This window comes from Puntigrus tetrazona, chromosome 7 (assembly GCF_018831695.1).
Source record: "Puntigrus tetrazona isolate hp1 chromosome 7, ASM1883169v1, whole genome shotgun sequence".
Classification (NCBI taxonomy): domain Eukaryota; kingdom Metazoa; phylum Chordata; class Actinopteri; order Cypriniformes; family Cyprinidae; genus Puntigrus; species Puntigrus tetrazona.
In genome coordinates, this window is record NC_056705.1 from 10,039,237 (window position 1) to 10,064,236 (window position 25,000).

The 25,000-nt window shown below is 33.2% G+C and overlaps 1 protein-coding gene across 2 annotated transcripts in view; it reads right to left on the reverse strand.

Annotated features, from left to right (window-relative positions):
- efl1 (elongation factor like GTPase 1) overlaps positions 1–25,000 on the reverse strand; it is a 96,564-nt gene that overhangs the window by 65,879 nt on the left and 5,685 nt on the right. For both annotated transcript variants that reach the window (XM_043245160.1, XM_043245161.1), the window contains exons 8-14: positions 24,059–24,182; positions 21,383–21,462; positions 20,785–20,921; positions 18,191–18,313; positions 15,955–16,054; positions 1,032–1,186; positions 1–110 (exon numbers count right to left, since the gene is read on the reverse strand). The exon at positions 1–110 is cut by the window's left edge and continues 57 nt beyond it. In XM_043245160.1, the coding sequence (XP_043101095.1) occupies positions 1–110; positions 1,032–1,186; positions 15,955–16,054; positions 18,191–18,313; positions 20,785–20,921; positions 21,383–21,462; positions 24,059–24,182 (829 nt within the window). The remainder of the gene's footprint in view (positions 111–1,031; positions 1,187–15,954; positions 16,055–18,190; positions 18,314–20,784; positions 20,922–21,382; positions 21,463–24,058; positions 24,183–25,000) is intronic.

Genomic DNA, 25,000 nt, shown 5'->3' on the forward strand with positions numbered 1-25,000 from the left:
TTTTCTCAGGACACCGCTGTAGACTCGTGCGAAAGCCACAAAATGCTCTTTGTTGTCCTCCTCGACTGCAGTTTTGACCGAAAGAGCCTCTGTCTGCGCGCACAGAGCATCTGCAGGACAAAAGACGATGCACAGTAGTGGCCAAAATTACTACAATGTTGGAATTTCTCAGTTATTTCTATCTTTTGCCGCAGTGTGTCAGCAAGAACTGTCAAAATTGACTTTTCCAAACAATGAAAAATACAAAAATTTGTGATTTTTTTGTCATAATTGTGAGCTATAAACACACAAATTGCAAGTTATGGAGTCAGAACTGCAAGATATACATTTGCAATATCGAGGTATAATGTCAGAATTTATTGTGGGATATAACTTTGCAATTCTGACTTTTTTGTCCAATTTTGAGGAAAATAAAAATTTGAGGAATTGTCCAATTTTGAGGAAAATAAAAATTACAGTTCTGAGAACTGAGAGATGTAAACTTGCGATTGTGTGAGAAAAAATACAATTTGTGATTTTTTTATTTTTAAATATTTTTTTAGAAAAATAAAATTTGTGATTTTTATTTCTTTTTCCTTTTTTATAAAAAATCACAAATTTTATTTTTTCCCCCACAATCGCAAGTTTACATCTCTCAGTTCTCAGAATTGTAATTTTTACTTTCCTCAAAATTGGACAATTCCACAAATTTTTATTTTCTTCAAAATTGGATAAAAAAGTCAGAAAAAATTTTTAAAAATCACAAATTAATTTTTTTTGCTTTTTTATTCTGTGGCAGAATCAGGCTTCCATAATTTTGTCATTAATTATAATAATCCAGTGATATTTTTCTCCACACAGAAATCTACTTTTCTGATTAATATGGCCACCAGAAGTCTCCAGGTACCATCAGTGTACGAAATGGACATATGATGATAGTTTAATGTTACAGGATTTGCTTTAGGAAATAGCCAGGGACATGCGAGCTCAAAGGCAGCTCTTTCTCTCGTTCTCTGTCACTCGTTCAAGCACTAAAGGGGTTAAAGTCTTGCCTGTGACAGCACTGCTGGCCAGGGCCGCTGGGGTTGAAGCCCCTCCAGCATCGGCTGACCCGGGGGTCTCTGCTCTCTGATTGGCAGCTTGTCTCTCAGCGTGTCTCTGTCTGGCCAGTTCCCTTCTTTGGGTGATCTCCTCCTGAGTCAGCGGCCTGGAGGGACGAAAACATCACAAACCATAATGCACGGGTATGAACCGCACTTGGCAGGATCAGAGCTTGGACAGTAGGAGACACTACTGCGGGCTGTAGTGTTTTCTCTGCTCTGACCGAGTCACCTGTCTGGGGATTCATTGGTCAACCTGTGGGATGTACTCCGATAAAGTAATGGGTGCTAAATAGGTGGCTAAAAAAAATTAAAAACTAGCCGAACAGTTAATAAACAAACATGTAAAAGCAAACGTTTAGCAAATTGCTAATTTTTACTGAAACAATATGTGTGTTTATATACACACCTGGAATAATTAACCCCAGATAGCTAATATTAGTAAATAGCAAATATGAAGACATAAAATGAAGCCAAACAGGGCTATTAAAAATGAAATAAACATTTTTCAATGTAAAAAATATTATTGTTGTTGTTATTTATTATTATTATTATTATATATATCATCATCATTATTATCAATATTAAATTAATATATCTTTTATTATATTATTATTAATACATTATGTATTAATTATGTGGTAAAACAACAACAACAACTATATATATATATATATATATATATATATATATATATATATATATATATATATATATAAATTAATAGAAAATAAATGGACAATTACAATGATGTTAATAATAATAATAATATATATTATTAATAACTATTTATTTTTTACTGTAATTTGCCTATTCACTTTCCCTTCAATGCTATAGTCAAATTACAATTCAACTTCCTGTTGGATATGTCCAATTCAATTCAAACTCATAAACTGCAAAATTTCCAATTTTGCTCAACCCCGGTTATAAATTGTTGCACAACTTTGTCATTTTACAGCATATTATTATTATTTTAATGTCTAATATAATTATGTGGAACATGGATGTAGGGCAAATTTTAAAAAATTCATGGAACATGGAGAAAAAAAATATTTCTTACCAACTACAGTGTCCTAATGTAACATAAAAAAAAGTAAAAAAAGCCAAAATTCAAGCCCCCCCAAAATTCAAGACGGGCACTTTTTGTCCAAACCATTATCACAGACATCCAATTTGAACAGAAGAGATAAGTGAACCGATTCAAGAATTTCTATTTCAAAAAGAAGCGGACATGCCATTACAAGAACAAAAGGAGCTACAGACAAGCTTTAATAGAACACCAAACTCTCACAATTGTTTGAGATATAAATCTGTAATTGCTCAAAGTCAAACTGGGCGGAAGGAAAACCGGCCCAGCTCTTAACGCACCAACAACAATACCAAAGAGTTCCCATAACTAGCCCACATAAAACATTAATAATGTGCTTTTATGCTGCTAAGCAGTAGATCCAATAGAAGATTTAAACCATGTTTACTTCCAAACCACTGCCACATATATTAAGAACTCATCTAAAGCAGAATGATGACTCCATCTGAGGCGATGACAGACGAATGTTGCTTACAGACCATAAACAAATCATAAAGAGGGACGCTGCAAGAGGAACGTAACAGCCAACTACTGTGACTTCCTTTGCTGTGCATCTAAATATAGATCCTGTGTAGTTACATGGCATGCTTTCTGTAATTGGTTGGAAGACGCTGAGAGAAATGACTGCGGAGTTTACTTTTTATGACTCCGCAAAATACTTGCCAAACAAGCTGTAATTGGTAACAAAAGTTGTAGTTCAGTATTGACCGATGCTTGCAGCGTGGCTGACTCAAGAGAGTTATGATTCTTACGAATCTGTAAAATAAAAAAATAAAAACAAAAAAAATATATATGTATATATATTTTTATTTATTTAAATTTTAAATAAATATATTTATTTACTTAAATATTTAAATATATATAAATATATATATATATATATATATATATATATATATATATATATATATATATATATATAAATTGCTAATATTATAATAATATAAAATAACATTATACGGACATACAATAAATCTAAAATATACATGATTAAATGATCGCTAATAATTATGATTCTAATAGTTATTAATCTACATATAACATAGTTTATTATATGTAAATGTGTAGAATATTTTACATATCTTACATACATATTCCATATAGGATTTTATATTGCTTTGTTTTGTTATGGTTCTATTGAATAAACATAAAACCAGTGTTGGGGAAAGTTACTTTTAAACGTTACAATACTCCCTAAAAAAGTAACAAATTACGTTACTTAGTTGCTTTTTATGGAAAGTTATGCGTTATGTTATATTTGTGTAACTTTTTAAAAACGAGAAGGGCTTGATTTTTTTTTATTTGATTTAGGAAATTCTATTTATAGCAAATGTAAAAGCCCTTTCACACCAAAAAGTGTAATGAATAACCTCAGGCTGTAGGAAAAATAAATTCACATCTGTACAGTAAAAAACAGAAGAAGGTTCGATGAAGCACAATTGTTACTTTCTCTACAGTTATTTTTGCTTATTAGTGGAGTTGAACAGGATCAGAAGTCAGCGGCAGAGTTAATAAAATGGGATTAGATTTTTACTTGAATTATTGCAGTTATGCATCATTTTTTGCATTTCACCTTGTTTTCTTGTAAATTAAAAAGTAATGCATTACTTTACTAGTGACTTGAAAAACTTGCATTACTTGTAATGAGTTACCCATAAATTATTACGTAAAACTATGTATAAAAATAAAATAAAAATAAGAAATTAAAAAAAATAATATTTATATATTTATATATTTATAATATATATATATATATATATATATATATATATATATATATATATATATATATAATAAATAAAGAACATGGTTTGCAGTGCTCAGAAGCGATCAGCTAGTTTGAGACCAAACAAACAAATACTTATACAAAAAAAAAAAAAAAGTGATTAAAAATATCAGGTATCAGGTCAAAAAGCTGACCTTTGTGTCTTTAATGCTTAAGAAGAAGTAAGGGACAAAGCGTACCTCATTCACGGAACGTGCAGGCAGTGACGCCAGAGTCATAAACAAAGCTAGTTACGGTATTTTGAAAGAACCCTGCCATGCTGAAATATTAATCACACATTCGGGATGCATAAATTACATTAAAACAGAGGGAAACCTCAAGTCCTCAACTTTAAAAGCTATTGTTTTTTTTTCATTTTTAAATAATAGTGCAATAGCAGCTACAATTGCGAAATCAACCTCAAAGAAACGGTTAATCACACTCGATGGGTATTTACCCGCTTTCTTTTTCAACTTCCGCTCCATTAGTATTTCGATCATGTCGCGTGTGTCAAGTGTTTCATTTCAGTCCTCCTCCGAATCGTCGTGTTTTCCTTTTCAAAGGTCTGAATGTGTCGCTTATTGGCAATAATGGAAACAGCATGAAGCTGGTTTACGAGCTCGGCCGCTGCGGTCATGAAGTAATGGGCACAGAACATTACAGCGAAGTCTTTAAAAACCACAAGAGGGATTGTTTTTTAATACTCTCGAGAGAAGAGGGAAAAAAAAAAACGACAGAGGAATGGAAATATAAATTGTTTCTAAATCTGTACACATAAAACACAATCTACTCGCAAAACGCACTTCATCAGACGTTAAACTACAGACCTTTTCCACAGAAATCAGCTAATTCAATATCTACATTACGTTTTATAAAAATAATTAGACATATCGATAACTGCTGGGCCAAATTACCACTGTTGCATGTAATAATGTCAAAAAATTGCATTTTAATTATAACGTACGCATATATTAACATCTGCATGCTCATACATTCTTGTTAAACGAAAGTGATATTTAAAGAAGCATCGTCACCGATCTAAAGCTAATTTGCTCTTATGTTATTTCTTTCATGTCTGTGCATGCGAGCGCTGAACAGCCCGACCAATTTTCTGCCTACCGACTGCCTTGTGCCATTAATAAAAAGCCCCGACACCAGCAGCCAATCAGACGAGCCAACACATTAGCGTTCCATGCGGGGCATGTGTAAGAGTGGCTGACAACACTCCCACACGCCAAATCACACACACACACACAACACACACACACACACTGACCCACATTGATCATCGCTATGGCAACCCCAAAGGTGGAGGAATGCATTTGTGCTTTGCAGGTTTCCTGATGCAGCTCATTCAATTGGAAAAAAGGAGAGCAAAATAGCAGACTTGACCTGAGTATATGTCAGCCGTGTGCCTTTCAATCCTTTAAAGTGAACTGAGGAGACAGGCCGGATTTAAAATCTGAACCGAGGAATAATGAATGAAAAGAAGAGCCCAACTTCTTCGTTTTTTTGTATAGAGTGAAATTGCTAAAATATACTATTGTTCAAAAGTTTGCTTATATGTTTATATCATCTGCTAAGAGAACATTTGTTATAATTATCAATGCTGGAAACAGTTGTCCCGCTTAATTTTTGGTGGAAAATGTGAAAATTTTTTTTTACGATATGTCTTGATAAATGATCTTGCTAAATAGATAAATAAACAAACAAACAAACAAACAATACTGTCCCCAAACCTCTAAACAGGGCATATAGGCAATCCATATAATAACTTAATATTAGTTATTTAATTTAATTATAAGTGAAATCAATATAGTTAATCAATCCGGTTTTCCGGATTTAAATGTTCCCTCTGGATAAATCCAGTCCTATGCATTAAATGGAAACATGTAAACTGTCACTTTTCAAATGAGTCAACTACATTAATATATATTATACACCAATTAATTAAACAGAACTGCTATAAAAAAAAAATATAAAAAGATAAATGTAAAAAAATGTAATAAAAAATATATATACATATATATATATATATACACATATATATATATATATATATATATATATATATATATATATATATATATATACACATATATATATATATATATATACATATATATATATATATATACATATATATACATATATACATATATACACATATATATATATATATATATATATATATATATATATACATACATATATACACACATATATATATATACATACATACACATACATATATATATATATATATATATATATATATATATATATATATATATATATATATATATATATATATTATATATATTTTTAAGATTTATAAAGTCTTTATAAAAGTAAAATTCTAAAACATACATATACATATATATACATATTTTGTTAAATTTATTTAGGTCACAAGTCAGTCTAACAGATCTCCACAATGGAATTTAAATAAACATAATTTGAAATAATACCAAAAAGACATTAAAAAATATTATTATTAAAATATACATTTTCCTCATAATTTGAAATGTATGGTATGAGCTTGAAGACAAATCAATTTTCCTCCCGAGGATCGAGCTCAAGACTCTACAAATCAATAGCAGTGCTGAATTTTGCCAAAGCCAGCACAGGATATCTGGGTTTGCTTAAATAACACTGTTTTGATATGTAAAGGCTGGAACGGTGCCTTTGAAATGTGGGTCAGGGTATAACGCTAGCAGCTGCTGCCGTCGCAACTTTACAGGCTGAAATCTGAGATGCACTGTGGTCTAAACGAACGCTTTATATGTCCATTTTCTCAGCCTCTTTGTGTTTGCGGTGCCCCCTTCTCTTAATTTTATCAGCTCACTCCAAAGGGTCAAAGGTCGTCTGACGTGGGGGGCGCTGTCTACGTGCGTTTGATGCTGTCGGGAATAACGCGCTCACGGACGCTCACGTTTAGATTGCGATGTTTTGAAAGAAAATATGAAAGAAGAGCTCATTTATAAGCTGAAAGCAGGTGATGTCATCGTTCAGAGCTCGCACCTCCCCCACCCTTCACTCTCAGAGCCAAGAAAACAAACACGAGGGCGTTTCTTTAACCGTGGCCGCTTTCGAAACTCGCTTCAATAACCTTTTTCGAACGCGCTCGTTTATTTGAGTTGTCTACAGACGCCGTCCCAACAGTTACCTAAACCGCAATGAACAAACATCACTGCCATCTCAAACCACCGCTAATTCTACAATGGAAATGACAATTTAAGCATTTTTTTTTTTTATTTGTCTTGATAAGGCTAAGTTCACTGCTAGGATTTTAGCTACAGTAAAAAAATAACCGATATGTTGGTGTGTTCACACACTGGAAATAGTATACAATGTTTATTTGTTAAAAAAAGCACACGCTACGTGGCCCTTCAACGCTTCAATCTGATTGGCTGTCGAACGTTTTAAGGTGTGCAGTTATTGTCAGAGAAACACACGGCAAACATAACTGCATGACCATATCACTACGCCATTTCTATTATTTCAAAAGGTCTAAATAACTAAAACCCACAACGACCCAAACAAATACATAGAGAAATCATAAAGTAATCATATAGCAAACAGAAAACACGAAATTTAATTTTATTATTGCTCACGGATAAATAATCCACTTAAATACTGTTTGGATAAAAATAACATAAATAATGTTACTAACGCTGCTCTGGGGATTTAATAACAGTTAAGTTTACAATATATGACTTAATACAAGCCACAACGGCGCTGTTCGTGAACTAAAAGTTTCACTATTAGCAACGTTAGAGACATGGGCCGAACGCTTAAGAGATGCCCAGACTCACAGAGGAAATTCACAAGCTCTCTCTCTCTCTAAAATCATTAGCTGCATTAGTCTGCTATCAACGTCTAAAATAAGGTTTTGGTAACAGCAACGGAGGCGTTGGATGAGATGCGGAGGAAATAATCCTACTTTAAGTACAAAACCCCGCACAAATACCTTGAAATACATAATTTAATTGATGCCTTAAGGTGTAGCAGCGATAGAATAAGCTGAATAATTGACTCTGGGCCTTGAATTTTTAGAAAAATAATGCACACCCGTGGTGTAACGGTGCATTATTTTTCAAACGAAGAAACGCCCATGTGTTTGTTTGCGAGACTCCACAGACATAAAAAGAGATCATCTCAGGTCAGGGAGAAACTTTATGCCTGCTTCCCCATCAGAGAGAGAGACAGAGTTTGTCTATCTGGAGAAAAGGAGTGTGAGATGGCGAACGCAAGCAAACAATGAAGATAAAAAGAGGCGCCCAGCTCTTCCTCACACCAGCCAGGGAGGAGAAGCAGGGAGCTGGCGGTCAAGGCCCAAATACAGTGGCATATTAACCGCAGCATTCTTGATTGAGGGAAACGGTATGATGTTAGACTGAATAAACAGCAGTACATTACCGCGGCCCGGCTCTTTTTCCGTTCACAAATCACACTCATCCCTCGATGGCTCTAGCAGACCCGGAGGAAATGGAGTTGATCTCCATCGAGCTAGACGTCGTTCCAAACACACCGAGGGGAAGGTATTTAAGCGGCGAAAGAGGCGAGGGAAATTGGTGTTCGGAAATCGCAGCGCCGCTAAATCCAGCTCAAAACCGTTTGTCTCTTTCAGAGGAGAAGGTGTTTCGACGGAGCTGGGAAGAGAAGTCGTTTTCGCCACACATTTACGGGCGTTGTTCACAAGGACGGGCAAACGTTCAAGGAAGCATGTTCTACACGAAAAAAATGATCATGTTTTTTTTTAGTTTTTCACGGATGTGACCCAACTCAAAAATGCAATTGTACCTTTCTGTATATAACTTTCTGCATGTGACGTGTATTCACCGATTTCTACATGACAGCGTAGTTTACGACTGTTGTTCAGCAGAATATGGCGAATAATGATATAAAATTGATGATAATTACATAAGACTAAATTAGAAAAAACAAAAGGTGTATAGTGTGTGTGTATGATAAAAAAGTATGTGAGAAAAAAAAAGCCATTAAAGCAATTATAAGAGTTATTGGGAGCAAAAATGTATTCGATAAAAAAAAAAGAGAGAGAGAGAGAGAGAGAAAAATCATGATGAATTAATTCTAAATTAGGACCAAAAATTAAAAAGATAAAATAAAAATAAAATATATGCAGGAAAAATATCATAATTATGACATAAAAGGTATACATTTTCAATTAAAGGGCATAGTAATAGCTGTTATCATAATTCATAATTTTTTGTAAAAAACAAAACAAAACAAAATTACCAAGTACAAATTAGCACAAGAAAAGTAAAAATTTTACTTTTACAGCATTTCATAGTTATAACTGGCACAAAATTAGAATTATAAAATAGCAAAGTCGGAGGTGTGAGATAAAAGTTCATAAAATCCAAATTTACCAAACACTTACTATATGATCATACTATGAATACTTATGAGTTGAAATCATTACGAAAAAGTCATTCAGAACATCTTAGAACAACAGTTCTGTTATCAGTAGAAATTATAATATCGTTTAGGCAAAAAAAAAAAAAAAAAAAAATCACAAAATAATACCAATAATTATTGCAAATTTTTTAAAAATATTTTTAATTATGGATTTGTCGAAAGTGAGATGAAATTGTTCAGCCTGTGAACATTAAAGAGTTTCCGAGACTAATAACGAACACCTGACGTGCATGATCTTATGATCATAATACAGATTTGAATCTATAGAGTTTCTCTTCTGTCCCACACCGCCTACGTAATGATAACACTGTGAACTGCCAGTCTGACCTTCGAGTGGTCGGAGTCAGACGAGGTCAAAGATAAAACACTCTGATCTTTGAGCGTGGCGTTAGCACACTTGACCTGTGTAAAACACTGTCAGCATTAACTCGGACTTAAAGCTTCACTCAGCGTTCAGTGCGCTGGGGAATAAAGACAGAAGTCAGATCTAAAACAATACGAATGTTTTAATAAATCTTCCTTCCCGACTCATTTAAAGTGAACAAAGAGTCAAAACTGGCTCAATTTAAGCAAATACTGATTTATCAATTTCCTACATTTGATCCTAGGATTGATCTGTTTCTGTATAATAATCCAGTTTATCTCTGTACTTTCCTGTCACATCTCCACAGCTCTGTCAAATAAGGGAATATATTAAGTAGTTGCCAGTAGGACAATTTTGTTGAGCAGGTATACATTAGATTACATTAAAGATATTTATAATGTTACAAAAGATTTCAATTTCATTATATATATATATATATATATATATATATATATATATATATATATATATATATATATATATATATATATGAAGATATAATATAGATAACTCCTTTTTACATCTTCAAAAATATGTTATCATTATATCCACACACATATATATATATATATATATATATATATATATATATATATATATATATATATATATATATATATATATATATATATATACACACACACACACACACACACACACACACACATATATATAACTGCAATTTGATTAAGATTAATCGGAGTGCACAATGAAAAAACACGATTCCTGAAAATTGTTAAAAAACGGAGTTACCTGGTTTTGCTAATGAGCTCTTCATATATACACATTTAAAAATATATATATTTTAGAAAAATGCCATTTTTGAGTTTCGGCCAAAATCAGCATTGTATCAGGTCTGTATTAAACAGCCAATTTTTAATTTGCCTAAAAGTTCGCCATCTTGCGTGTTACTCTGGCCTGTTTTCTTCCTTTTTTTCCAAACCGCCACAAACGCCAGTCTCCCTTCTCTACAGAAAGCGATATATATCCGCTCAACCAATCACAGCGCTCTCTAAACAGTACCGCTAAGGGCAGAGCTTTGAATACACCTGACAACCTGTCCATATCCATCGTTTTTCTCAATCTGCTCTGTACATCGTGATCAACAAACGCAAAAACATTTAAGCAGCACAACGAATGGTATTCCACTTTTGTTAGTCAAGTGCATCCCGTCAGTAAAGGAGCGCATTTAATACACAGAGCCGTAGATCACGTTCATAATCGTGTGCATTTGATTGCATGGCTTTTTATTAATGCCATTAACGTATTTGTCAATACAGCGTATAGCCCTAGTAAACTAAACGGATGTAACGGGGCAAAGATGAATGCACTTTTGGAAGTTTGTTCATGGTTTTTCTTCACGATTTTCTTTTATTGATGTAATTCATTTACATCATTAACAAGATGACCTGCTGAATTCATTTTGGGAGCGATGACTGATTGAATGTATTATCAGTCAAGTGCCTGTACAGTTACTTACCGACAACTTTATAAAGATTCAATGAATTTATTGCATTTTGAAGAAAACTAAACAAAAACTTTTTTTGACGTTGTTAAAACAGAAAATCGTGGTTTTCATCTTGCTGTAGAAAACACTTTTGACCAAACTCTTCATATACTGTATATATATATATATATATATATATATATATATATATATATATATATATATATATATATATATACAGTATATGAAGAGTATATATATATATATATATATGCTATAAATCCATGGTTTGAAATCTATAAATCCATTTTGATCAAAAGTGTATATATAAGTATATATACACGTTTTCCATTGAATATCCTGTTACGCTGTAATACATCACATTGCAAAAGCCAAGTGAAAACAGCCGTTCATTTTGACTTATAAAGTTTAACCAGCGTACGGTTTCCCATCTCAACGCTGCCAAGACAGCAGCTGGCTCCAGAACAGTGTTTCTTTCGTGTGAGTTCTGACAGTCACATGCACGTCTCTAATCACTCTTCCTGCTCTACGCAAACATGGATTTTATTATCTGCAGTCTGATGCTGCACAGGAGCTCTCGAAGCCGAAGAAACGCTGCACGCGGCCTGCGAGCGTCTACACTCGATCCACGGCCTCTATCAAAACAACAGCGTTCGGGTTTGCCCAGGCCATCTGCTTCTAATGATTAAAAGTGCAACTGTCTCTCCACCCGTTAAAGTTCAGATAATTCACTTTGACATCAGCGTGCCACAGCGCCGACTGTCCAGCGTCACGACTACCCGCTCGACATGAAAGAGCGAGGGTGAGGTCAAAGGGTAAAAGAGGCCTTAAAAAGGCCAGGCAGTATATATCATGTAACGGTAGACATGTGTCAACCATTGGACATATCTATATATAGCATGAATAATGTGTTGTTTATTATGACAAGGCCATGAAAAAACTCTTGTTATATTAATATCCAAGTAATGTATTATCAAAGTAATATCCCATGCACACACACAAACACAATGTACACATTAATACTACAAAATTTTTATACCGTATAGTGTGGTTTATTACAGTTATTCAGTTGAAATAAACATTTATATATTAAATGTTTAATGTAATGTGTCATATAATCTTATATATATATATATATATATATATATATATATATATATATATATATATATATATATATATATATATATATTTACTATATAAATGTAGTTTTTGAAATATATATATTTCTATAATAAAATTTTATATAAACTTATGTTGGATAGGATTTTTTATATTCTTAATATTTTTATTTATTTCTTTTATATATATATATATATATATATATATATATATATATATATAATATAAATATAAAAATATAAATAAATATAAATATATAATATATATATATATATATAAAAATATATAAATATAAATATATATATATATATATATATATATATATATATAAAATATAAATATATATATATATAAATATATATATATATATATATATATATATATATATATATATATATATATATATATATATATATATATATATTTTTTTTTTATATAAATATACAATTTTTATATAAATATATAATATATAAATAAAATTCTAATTGCTACATTTTCCCCTACTATAAACCATTTTCCTTTGCATTCTTGACTAAACATTATGATATATTTATCATTATAGCGATTTAACATTAATCATACTCTGGTTTTAGTCATACCGCCCACCTCTACTCCAGGCTGTCACCTACTGGAGTAGGTGAGAAGAAAGGCAAAATGTGAGAACAAAAGGGATGAAAACACCGGACAGCGAATCACGTATGTAAGTGTAAGATATTGTGAGTGGGTGGAATGTTTAAAAAGACACAGATGGAAACAAAGATCCACTTGACTGAATTATCTGCAACACCATCTAAATTCATTTTACAGTTCCACCCGAGCGGATGAATAATGGAAAACGTCTGATCCGGGGTCAGTCCTGAAGGGGCCGCGTGCTTTTGTTTCCCGTCTGCGAGCTGACCGACACACTGACTCCAGAACAAAGAGTCTGGGCAGCTCCTGTCCTTAGATCCGGGGTCATGTGAGGAGTCTGACGCGGCTGAGAGCGCCATCTAGCGTCCGCTCGGGGATCTACGACGGCCATTGTTCCTAAGCCAGCGACTTTACCGTAGGATATCAATTCTCATAGACCGGCAACAAAGGAAAAACACAGCAGCTCTCACTCACACACACACACACACACACGGTGCTGTATCGATCAACTGCTACATCACTGTTTGGCCAAGGTCCATTAAGTTTGTAGAAGCCAAGGGCTATGGCAAACTTACTCAAACATACACACACACACACACACACACACACACACACACACACACACACACACACACACACACACACACACACACACACACACACACACACACAGATCTATTATTCAGGATCCTAGAGCTCTCGTCCTACACAAAAGCCTGAAGGAATGTACACAGGATTCCTTCTGGAATTTCTCTTATCATTTGGAACCGAACCTAAAAAAAAAAATCCTAATGAGAAATGAGTAAGATCCCACAGGATAAACCATAACTAGAAAAAAAAATGAATTTTTATACCCATTGAATGCCGTTTTTGTAGCTGAACTCTACTTATAAGACCCGTCCAATGTTTGGAAATAATTATAATCATTTTTTAAATAAGTACAATGCAAAAACGTGCATGTACGCAAAAACTGCAATGTATCGAAAGATTTAAGGTCACCTAATATATAGTGCGAACAGATTTAGTTTATGTTTTTAAAAGAATCTCTTCTTTTTTTTTTATTCACCTCATATTAATTGCGCACTCCGTTAAAGCAACGGTTCGCCCAAAAAACGGGAATTCTGTCATCATTTACTCAAGCAGCTCCAAACCTGCACGAATTTCTTTGTTCTGCCGAACACGAACGGAAAAAAAACCTTTGCAACCAGGCTGTTTTGGGTCACCATTGACTTATTTTAAAGTGTTTTCCCCCTAGACAACGGTGACCAAAACAGCCCGGTTACAAAATACCTTCCAGAACGAAGAATTTCATACAGGTTTGGATCTACTCGAGGACGAGTAGGACTCTCATTTCTGAGTGAACCGCTCCTTTAATGCAAACCTTTCCATCACAGGACAGACCACATCGTTGCCTTTTGCTGGGCGGTACAGCCAGGATCCAAAACGAACGCCCACCCAGGGCAAACGCGAGCAAATTAAACATTTCAGGAATCGCAACATAGCTCGAGCGCATGGTTTGAGTCGGGATGACAGACTAATCTTCGCTGATGTGAATTACGTGAGCGACTCGAATCAAAGTCCTATAAACCGTCTACAAAAGAAAACATCTGTCCGGACTCTTTCTTCAGCGGAGTACCATCAGACATTTATCTATCATGCCTAAAGGCTGTTTTTCCCCAGAACGCCATGTGGAGACACATATGTGGAACGTTTCTCACATTAAGCCACCAAAACAAATATATGAAAAACAAAATCATAATGCGTCTTCATGTTTGTGTGACAAGAGACAGAAAGGCTCATTTTGTATGTGATGCCGTGCGACGAAACGACCTTCAGGAGCATTTGCCACACGTACCCAGGATAAATTGTCGAAGGCGGAAAAATGTTTTTCGAAGACGAATAATGGAAACTAGAAAGAAAAACAGATTGTGCACACTAGTTTTTTTAAGCTTGCATAGTGTCTGAAATTTGACTTCCACAGGCTTCGTATTAATAAAAATACCTTTTTATGTCTTGTAATAAATATTTATGGCTGGTACACATATTTTCACATGCCATTGGCTCATACAGAAAACGTTAATAGGACCTTTTAAACAACTTTATAATAGCTTTGTAAATAGTATTTTACAAGATATAGTGTTTCATAAATATATAATACAAATAATATTAAATAAAAGCATTTTATAAATATATATATAAATATATATATATAAATATATATATATATATATATATATATATATATATATATATATATATATATATAAATTTTAAGTTTTTACCAAATAATTCACTCTGTTTGAAAAAGATATATTGCATATATTGCAAAAAAACCCTAATAATAACAATAATAATAATAATAATAAAATCAGATGAGTGTTATTTTAAGTATCACTGAGAAATGATTGTTTTATTAATGTTTTGATTTAATTTATATTTCATTTTAAATGTAGTTTTATAAATTAATTTAAAATAATAAAATAAAATAATTTAGATGTGTTTTTGTCATTTTCAGTAGTTCAAACTGTATTTGTATTTATATTTATATTTATATCAAGAGCTCAAAAATATTTTAGTTTTAGTGTATTTTAGTGTATAAATTTTGCTTTGGTAACTAACTGAATTAATGTTTTTTTTTTTTACTTTTTACTTCAGTTGATTTTATTTCAAGCGATGAGAATGTTTGTTTTTAATAATTTAACATATGCTTCTATCCAAAGCAACTCACGAACAGAATCAATAAAATCAAGATTAGTGATATGTAAGCGTTTGTGACAAGTCCCGCTTAGTCCAACGCAGTACAAATATATTATTATTATTACTATAATAAACAGACGAAATAGAAATAGTTAATTATAATAACCCTGTATCAAATCAGGCCATGTTTCTATCACTCTACAACTAATTTTCATCTGAAAATAAACAACGAGCAACATAAGAAACAGACATTTGCTTAAAATAACGCATGAAGACACACATCTGCGAGTTCAATACCTCTGTTTGTTTTGCGGCAGAGCTTTGGAGTCCACAGCAAACATCTTTGACACGAAGACGATTACCGGCGCCGTCTCATCAGCCGAACAATCTAGAAATGCTACAGGGGACAAACACACAGAGCAAACAGATTAAAGGAGTCTTATTTAACGCTAGCAACACCGGCGCAATTGTACAATTCGGGCTTCGAACACAATACGGACGGGACGCGGCGTGGTCTTTTCGCGTGAATACGAAATCAAGCGGATTTCACACCTAAGAGCCACCGGAAAGGACTTTAAAGCGTGAGATTACAAACCCTCTTCTTAACGCACGAGCTCAAAGAAACCTCAGCCCGGGGGCCGCGCGAAATTAAAAGCATCCTGTTATTACACAAACTCTTGTCGGACCTGTGCGAAAGCTGGAGAAACAAATGCCCCCGGGCATCTTTTAAAGCCGTTTTTATCAACTACAGGTTCCTCAGTGCACTTTAGAGAACCTGTGCATCAAGAACTCGACAGGGTTCTTGAGCGGCTATGCGGTCCTCTGTAGATGAAACGAAGAAGTTCTTGATGTTTTATTAAGGGTTCTTCAGAAAAGCAGGCTGATTTCTGGAGCCTCTGAATGAGAAAACACAAAGATGGTTTTCTGAAGAGCTACAGAATAACATGCTCTTTGGGGCACATCTCCAATATTTAGAGCGGTACTTCGATTTCTCATGCAATATGTATTCTTCAAATACGGAGTAGCTGCAGTGCACCGTATAGACTGTAAAGAGAGCGAACATTATTGGTTGCGTACGCTTCTTACTAATGGTTAGAACTTTTACAGTTAATAACCCACACAACATCAAGTCAACATGGAGTTAACTTTATGAAGCAGGATGCACATTTACAAATATTAGATGAATGATTCCAAGATATGCAAGTCTGATGAAGATGGAACAACTATTATACAGTAAAATGTGCTACTTATAAAGTAATGATAGTAATTATGACAATAATAATATATTAAAACAAAAATGTAGAGGTCTTCACTATAACCTGCTAAATTATAAAAAAAAAAAAAGTTTAATCTAAACAGAAGAATTACGACAGGCATACGTGTTCTTAAATGTATTATTATTAATAATAATAATAATAATAATAATAATAATAATAATAATAATAATAATAATAATAATAATAATAATAATAATAATAATCATTATTATTATAATTTATTAAAACAGAAATATATAGGTTTTCACTATATCCTGCCAGAATATGAAAAAATAAGTTTGATCAAACCAGAAAAATTATGACAGGCATATGTGTTCTTAAAGAAATAATAACAATAATAATAATAATAATAATAAATTATTAAAACAAAAATGTATAGGTCTTCACAATAGCCTGCCAGAATATGAAAAAAAAAGTTTGATCAAACCAGAAGAATTACGACAGAAATATATGTTCTTAAAGAAATAAAAAAAATAATAATAATAATAATAATAATAATATTGACATAATAATAATATTGATAGTTAATAATAATAATAATAATAATAATAATAATAATAATAATAATAATAATAATCATCATCATCATCATCATCATTTTCATTTATTAAAACAAAAATATATAGGTTTTCACTATATCCTGCCAGAATATGAAAAAAAATCTGATCAAACCAGAAAAATTATGACAGGCATATGTGTTCTTAAAGAAATAATAATAATAATAATAATAATAATAATAATAATAAATTATTAAAACAAAAATTTATAGGTCTTCACTATAGCCTGCCAGAATATGAAAAAAAAAAAGTTTGATCTAACCAGAAGAATTACGACAGAAATATATGTTATTAGAAAACATGAATAAATAATAACAATAATAAGGTATTAAAACATTACATTTTAAGCAGTATCACAACCTGGGAAATACCATTTTCATCTGTCTCCTTAAAAACTTCACGTTTCATTTAATGCGAAAAACTTAAAAAAACGTTTTTAAAGTAAATTCGACAATTTTTTCTGCTTTAAAAAAAAGCCACGTGGCAAATAGAATTCAAACACAGTTCACAGAGCAGCGAGTGGACAGGTGCTGCAGGCCTAGAGAGCGTCCGGTGGGCGGAAAGTGCTAGAAAAGATCTGAGGGCGCCGTTTTCACGAGAAAAGAGCACATGCGTGCAACACGAGCGAGAGTTTTGAAAAAGGTGTATTCACGGATTGAGTCTGGCGGCAGGAAGCGCTGCGTGAATCACATCACTCACCCTTTTTTAGCTCCTGCGTTTGCTCGGGCAGAGAGTCGAACCTGCGCGCTCCCACACTCATCAGCTTTTCCACTCTCTCAGCCGAGATCTCAGCTGGGCTGGGCAGCTTTTCACACACCATTGCTGAGTAACAGGTCAGGAAAACACACTTCACTGGCACTTTGCACAAACAGGGTACAAAACAGGCCCTGGTTTTTATACATATTATTTTTTAGCTTTGCATGTCAATCTCAGGATGCAAATTTAAATATTTTATGCTTTCATATTTAATTTGTTGATTTACGGTTGAAGTCCTGTTATTACAATTTTTTTTTTTGAAAAATATATATTCATTTGCAAAAACAGTTAACTCAGAAAACATGTTTTTTTCATTATGCATTTTAATTAATCTCAAAGTTTTTTTGTTTAGGTAAAAAAAAAGTTATGCTCACCAAGGACGACCTTTATTAAAACAAAATGTATATTAGTATTATATAAACCACAAAACTCTGAATTAAGTGTTCAGTGTCACATCATTTATGATTATTTAAGAAACCTTTTATTTAATCAGTTGTGTTGCTTAGTTTTTATTTATGCTAACATTTTTTCTTTCCTTTTCTTTTCTTTGATAAAAAAAAAAAAAAATATTTGGTAGCATTATAAATAATTTGGTAGCATTATAAATATTTTCTAAATAGTCCCTTTACTGTCTTGAAAAAATAATGTAACTAATATTTTTTAATCATTTTTTTAAATAGTTTTTTAATAATTACAATAAAATAAAATAAAATAAAAATCATACTAATCACACTAATCAATATTTAAAATGAATATATTTTGAAATAAAAATTAAGTAAATATTAGATTTGTGTTTGTTTTTTTTTAAATAAATGTTCGACAGACGAAATTATCAGAATTTTTAAAATTACATACATAAAAAACATACATCTGACCTAGTTATGTTAATGCCAAGTTAATCTGGAATTAAATAATAGTTTATTTTACGCATCTAATAGTTCTCGCTAGTGAAAAGCAATCGCTTTAAAAGCAACGCTTCGTTCCAACTGCTTTCCATTCACAAATAAACAACGCGCAAACATAAAACACCTGCCAAGGGGGCCGAAATCGTACATTTGCGGAGTATTTTGAGAATCACTCGATTACATGTTTTGGGGAGCGACTGACATTTTACCACAAGCGTTAATGGCGGCGCCGTGTCACTCCGAGCACCTGTCAGAGCGGTAATTGCGAGGCGTGTCTGTGTCGATCATAACGGCGCAGAAGGAGCCGTCTAAAAACGGTCCTCCCCGTACAGCTGGTGAGATCACGGCAGGACGAGGAGGTGGACAGCGTCAGTCAAACGCCTAGCGCTGATGTAGCTGACGTCACAGGAGGCGCTGTATAATTAGAGGACTCTATGCTAGTCTACACTCAAATTCAGCACCAAGAAGTCAAAGCGCTCCTATTACGGGTAACGAAAAGTTCATATTTTGGTGTTAGGAGTCCCAAACAACAGCATGTGGCGGGGTGCGGCGATTGGTCTGATTGGTCTGGTTTTCATTTCATCACGTAACACCTGATAAAGCAGCGTTTATGAGTGTTGCAGGGAAGTTTTTATATTAATGCTCCAAAAGCGGCCAACACGAAAAGATCAACAAGTGGCAAAAACGACTCATTAACATATTCCCCGCCCACTCCCCGTTGGTCTTTTCGGGTTGGTCCGAATGAAAACGGTCGTTCATTCTCTGTCGCTAGGTGGCGCTTTTGGAGCATTAAAAGCTCCCAAACGCTGCTTTAGATAAAACCGACCAATCTGGAGGTGGTGAATAAATCGTTTAGGAATCGCTGAGCGAATAAACGAAAATTAAAGTGTTTTGACGTTACAACCTGTTTGAGACTACCGCAACCAAAATATGAACCTTTCATAACCCATAATGGGGGCACTTTAAAACGTTTTAATCACTTTATGCTTTTTTAAACCAATCTTCGTATGCCTAACGCATTCACTTCTGTTTTATTTTACGCATGCGGCGTCTCTAGGAAGATTCGCTACAAAGAACAGCTACTTATCATAATTACGTCACTCAAGTTACACCCGTAGCCGAGCACACCGCCTGAGAGAAACAACGCCAGATCCCACAAGTCTACAAAAAGTGCCGATGAAGTTTACGTTATTCATAAGGCTGATATCTCTTATCTAATATCAGAGACGGTTATAGAAGCAAAAAAGGCCATTCACTGTTCGTTACGTAAATAAATGCACGATTGAAGACCAATCACGATACAGCGATTATACGCCAACGATGTTGAAAGAACAGCGTATTTCTCAAAAAAGCGTTAATTTTTTTTAAACGGCGAAATTAACGAAACTCAGAATTATTTAAGAAATTAATGCTTTTATTCATCGGTGATGCATTAGGACTTAGATTAGATTTTAGAGCAGAAAATCAGCGCATTAGAAGGAAAGGGGCTCGTGGGGATCATGTGACGCTGAAGAATGGAGCAACGAAGCTACTAAAAATTCTATTTATTCACAAAAAAAAAAGTAAATTAATTACTTAAAGTCTCACGGACAGCAAACTGCTGAACGCTAGTGTTTGCGTAGTAAAGGATACAGAGTACGGCTTGAGACACTGGAAGCCACTGGCTGCAGATGGCACTGAGGAGCACTTTGGGGTCTGAGTGTCTCAGGTCACGAGACATGACCTTTAACCCCAGAGAGCTCACCATCTTCTCCACTTTTTCTTTGTCTCTGGAAAACAATAAATGAAACGTATAAAGGAGCTGGAATTACACTCATGAATTCTACGGTTAGCAATTTTGTTATGTGCTTTTATTTATATTTTGCGTCAATTTATTTGTATTTCTATTTTTTATTGTAGTTCTTTTTGCATATTTTTGCCTTTTTTTATATAGTTTTGCGCATTAACTTACACTTACTTGTAAATAATTTATAAGCAATAAAATAAGTAACGTTAATTGTTGCATTTGTTTTTTTTTTTAATTTATTTTAGCTGTAGTGTGTCAACTATTATTTTAGTTTTTTTTATTTTCTTTCTCACTTCAGCTTCTATTTTTATTTTAATTAATGTAACGATTGTCTTTTTTTCCCATTACATTTAGTTAAAAACGGCACATTTGTAAAGAAATATCGAAATCCTTTTGCAGCGTGTGCAATTTCAAAATGTGTGGATGTCAAGGTGAGGAAGTTACCTTCTAGTGACCACAGCATCGTACATACTCCAGATATTATCCAGGACGAGCTGCACAAACAGAGCTTTCTTTCCTTTGGACTGTGAAGACAAAGAAGGCAAGACATCTTCAGCAGACAGTATAAGGTTAAAGGAACGCATCATGCGCAGGACCCAGGGACTCATTAGCTGCTTTTAAGATTTGGAGTCATAATAAAAAGCCTCTGATTTGACTGAACGGGGTCAAACTCTTCACCAACATATGAGCTCAAACGAGTTTAAAGGCTTAAGCTAGGCTCGACTCTGTCGGTCCAGCAAATCAATGTTGCCGTCTGGAGGTCGCTTCTCCCTGCATAACCAACTCTGTCTGAATGAGATCTGTCTGACAGAGTGGAATACAGGCAGTGATTGATCAGTCTAGGATGAAGACTTTTTTTTTTTTTTTTATTTGAGTGTCGTATGGCCGGCGAGCCGAATCTGGCCTGGTAGCTGCAGACAGAGGCATAGATCTTCATATACAGAATTAGGCATTAGAGAGATTCGTTATTCAGATTACTGTAAACATCTCTGACAAGAGGGTTCTCATCAACCAACGTACGGTATGTCTTGTTTATAGGACAATGACAAATTAACTTCAGAATATATTTTTGGGCAAAATATTTTCAAAACAAAAAGTTTTGGTAACACTTTATTTTATGGTCTCTTAACGAGCGTGCATATTACTAGAATATTATTTATTAGTAGTAATTAAGCACATATTCATGCCTTATTATACATGACTTTACTATGCTACCCGATCCCTAAACTTAACAACTATCTTACTAACTATTAATAAGCAGACAAAAAAGTCACAGGTAATAGTGAATAAGTGTTCTGTGGTTGATATGATTTAAACGTCAAACTGCCTCCTTGTTTTATCCCAAACATAAAGTTATTAACTTTAGCATACAATTTTTAGTTTTACGTTTCGTCTCTGTAAAACAAATTATCGATGGACGGATGAAAAAAAGACCACAAAGGAATTATCGATCAAGGTCAACAACTGATTAGCAAAATGTAAAAACTTTAATTTCTTTTAAAAAAATAATAATAAAAATTTAAAAAAAATAAAAATAAAATAAAATAATATAATAATAATAATAATAATATAATATATATATATATATATATATATATATATATATATATATATATATATATATATATATATATATATATATTATTTACTATTTATTATTAACAAAATACATGCAGCTTTGATGAGCATAAGACAATTTTCAAAAGCATTCAAAAAACCTCACCGACCCCAAACTTTTAAACAGCAATGTGCTTTTTTCAGTATTTTATTAATACGTTTTAACTCAGAAACATAAAAAAGGTCCATCGCAGAAGCGCAGTCAAATCACTGCCTGTATAATTTTCATGTTTTACAATAAAAGATCCAAATCCAAAATACGGGAGTCGCATTACTGACCCTTATAACACCGTACGCAGGTCTGCTTAGTTTGGATCATTTGTTCATGGGAGGGAAGAGGATGTTCCAGACTAATGTGTGAATGTGCTCTCCGGTTATTAAGGTGAGGTTTCAGCGAGAGAACTGGCGTCCATTAGCATAACTACGGCACATTTGAATGCCCTAAATGGCACTACAAACCCAGAGCATCTAATGGAGGGCCTCTGCCGTCACATCACTCCTGTAGCTCTGTCAGCCTCTCAAAGGAGAACAGCAGATAGATGTGGCTTGCTTCAACGTTTCCAAAGATAGTCGAGCGGCGTGCGTAACGTCACGCGCGCTCTATTGAAAGTCGCGGCTAACGCGACACAACCCGGACCTTTTTGGCAAGGTTTCTGCAGGTTTTGAAGCTGAACGTGAGACCGTCAAAAAATCAAAAAAAGTCAAAAAATAAGTCGATATATTCTCTAAATGTAAATATCTAGGGGTGCAGACGATGAGCGAAGGCAGTTATTCAACTTCCAACGGATCTCCATTGTTTTTTTGGGGGGTTTTTTAATAGCTCGATTAGAAGATGGAAATAACTTTTACTGTACCTTCAGATCGCACTGCAAAGACATGACGCTCTTTTTCAGTATGTTTCTCTTGTTTTCCGGTGCGAATGTCTAAATATTCTTAAATCAAGTTCAATAAAGCAAATAATTTCATAAAATATTTTATTGTCTGTGAAATGGATCAAAATGAAGCGAGTTATGATTAAAGAAAAAGAAAAAAAACTTAATCTAAAAGGAAAAACACATTTTCATACCAAACCGAAAGGCATTTGTTCTTGTTTTAAGCACAAACTCGCTTCATTTTATTATAAATTTTTACTTTAAAAATTATTTAAGGATGTTTAGACATTTCAACTGGAAAATGAGACGATGATATTTATTTTTTGCTGTGCGTGAAACATTACATTTTTTTTTTTACTTTCTGCTCCACCGTTTAAGACTTTTTAAGACTAATTTGAGAAAGGGCAACTTACGGCTTGCGCAAATACTGTTTCTTTTACATACAATATAGATAAAATACATAAAATATCCCTTTTATCGGGTAAAACCTGCGAAAACCATGCTGTGGTGAAACCGTGTCACAATGATGGCATCAGATGACGCCATGTTTTTTTATATAGCATTATAAGATATACCGTTATATTGCCATTGCACAAGTACATAAACCATGTTAAAAAATGTAAGACAGTACCTGAGCTCCCTTCATGATTTTTTTGGCTTTGGCGTTGAGGTAGAAATCGCCCCACAGGGTCTTGAGGAGAACCGAAGAGCGGATGCCCATTTTCTGACTGTACATCTCTGCAAACTGACGGATGCTGTCAGAGAATTAGAGAAAAGGCAACTCGGCGTCATTACTTGCGCTCGTCATTTGTTATTTATATTATTACGTCCCACTCATCTGTAAGAAAGCAGTTCAAAGAGGTCTGTGATTTCAACAACGTGTCTAATCTATGACAGCTGTGAGATCGCTGCATAATTAAACGAGCAACTAAATTTAACAGAATGCGCACAGCTGCAATGTTAAACATCACGCTGTTTCTGCTGAGTCACGTTTAGTGAGATATCGTTAGCCTTCAGCTTCAAAAACATATTTCTGTCGGAGCCGTGGAGCAGCGGTTAGTGCATGAAAACACATCGGATCCAACTAACGAAAGTTCTGGTCTGCGTCATTATATAAAATGTATGTATAGAGAGAGCGGGAAAGAGAAAGAGAGATACAGAAGGGATTCCAAACCAATTGCATCTAAAATATTTATTTTTAAAGTTAAAAAACAATGTGCTGTCCTGGTGTTAATTAATGTTTACATGGCATTTAACTATACAAATATTATATATATATATATATATATATATATATATATATATATATATATATATATATATATATATATATATATATATATATATATATATAGTTAAACATTAAATTATTATTATTATTATTATTATTATTATTAATAATAATTAATTAATAATAATAATAATAATAATAATAATAATAATTTTATATATATATGTATATATATACACATTTATTATTTTATTATTATTATTATTATTATTATTATTATTATAATAATAATAATAATAATAATAATAATTATATAATAAATGTTTTTTACATATATTTTAA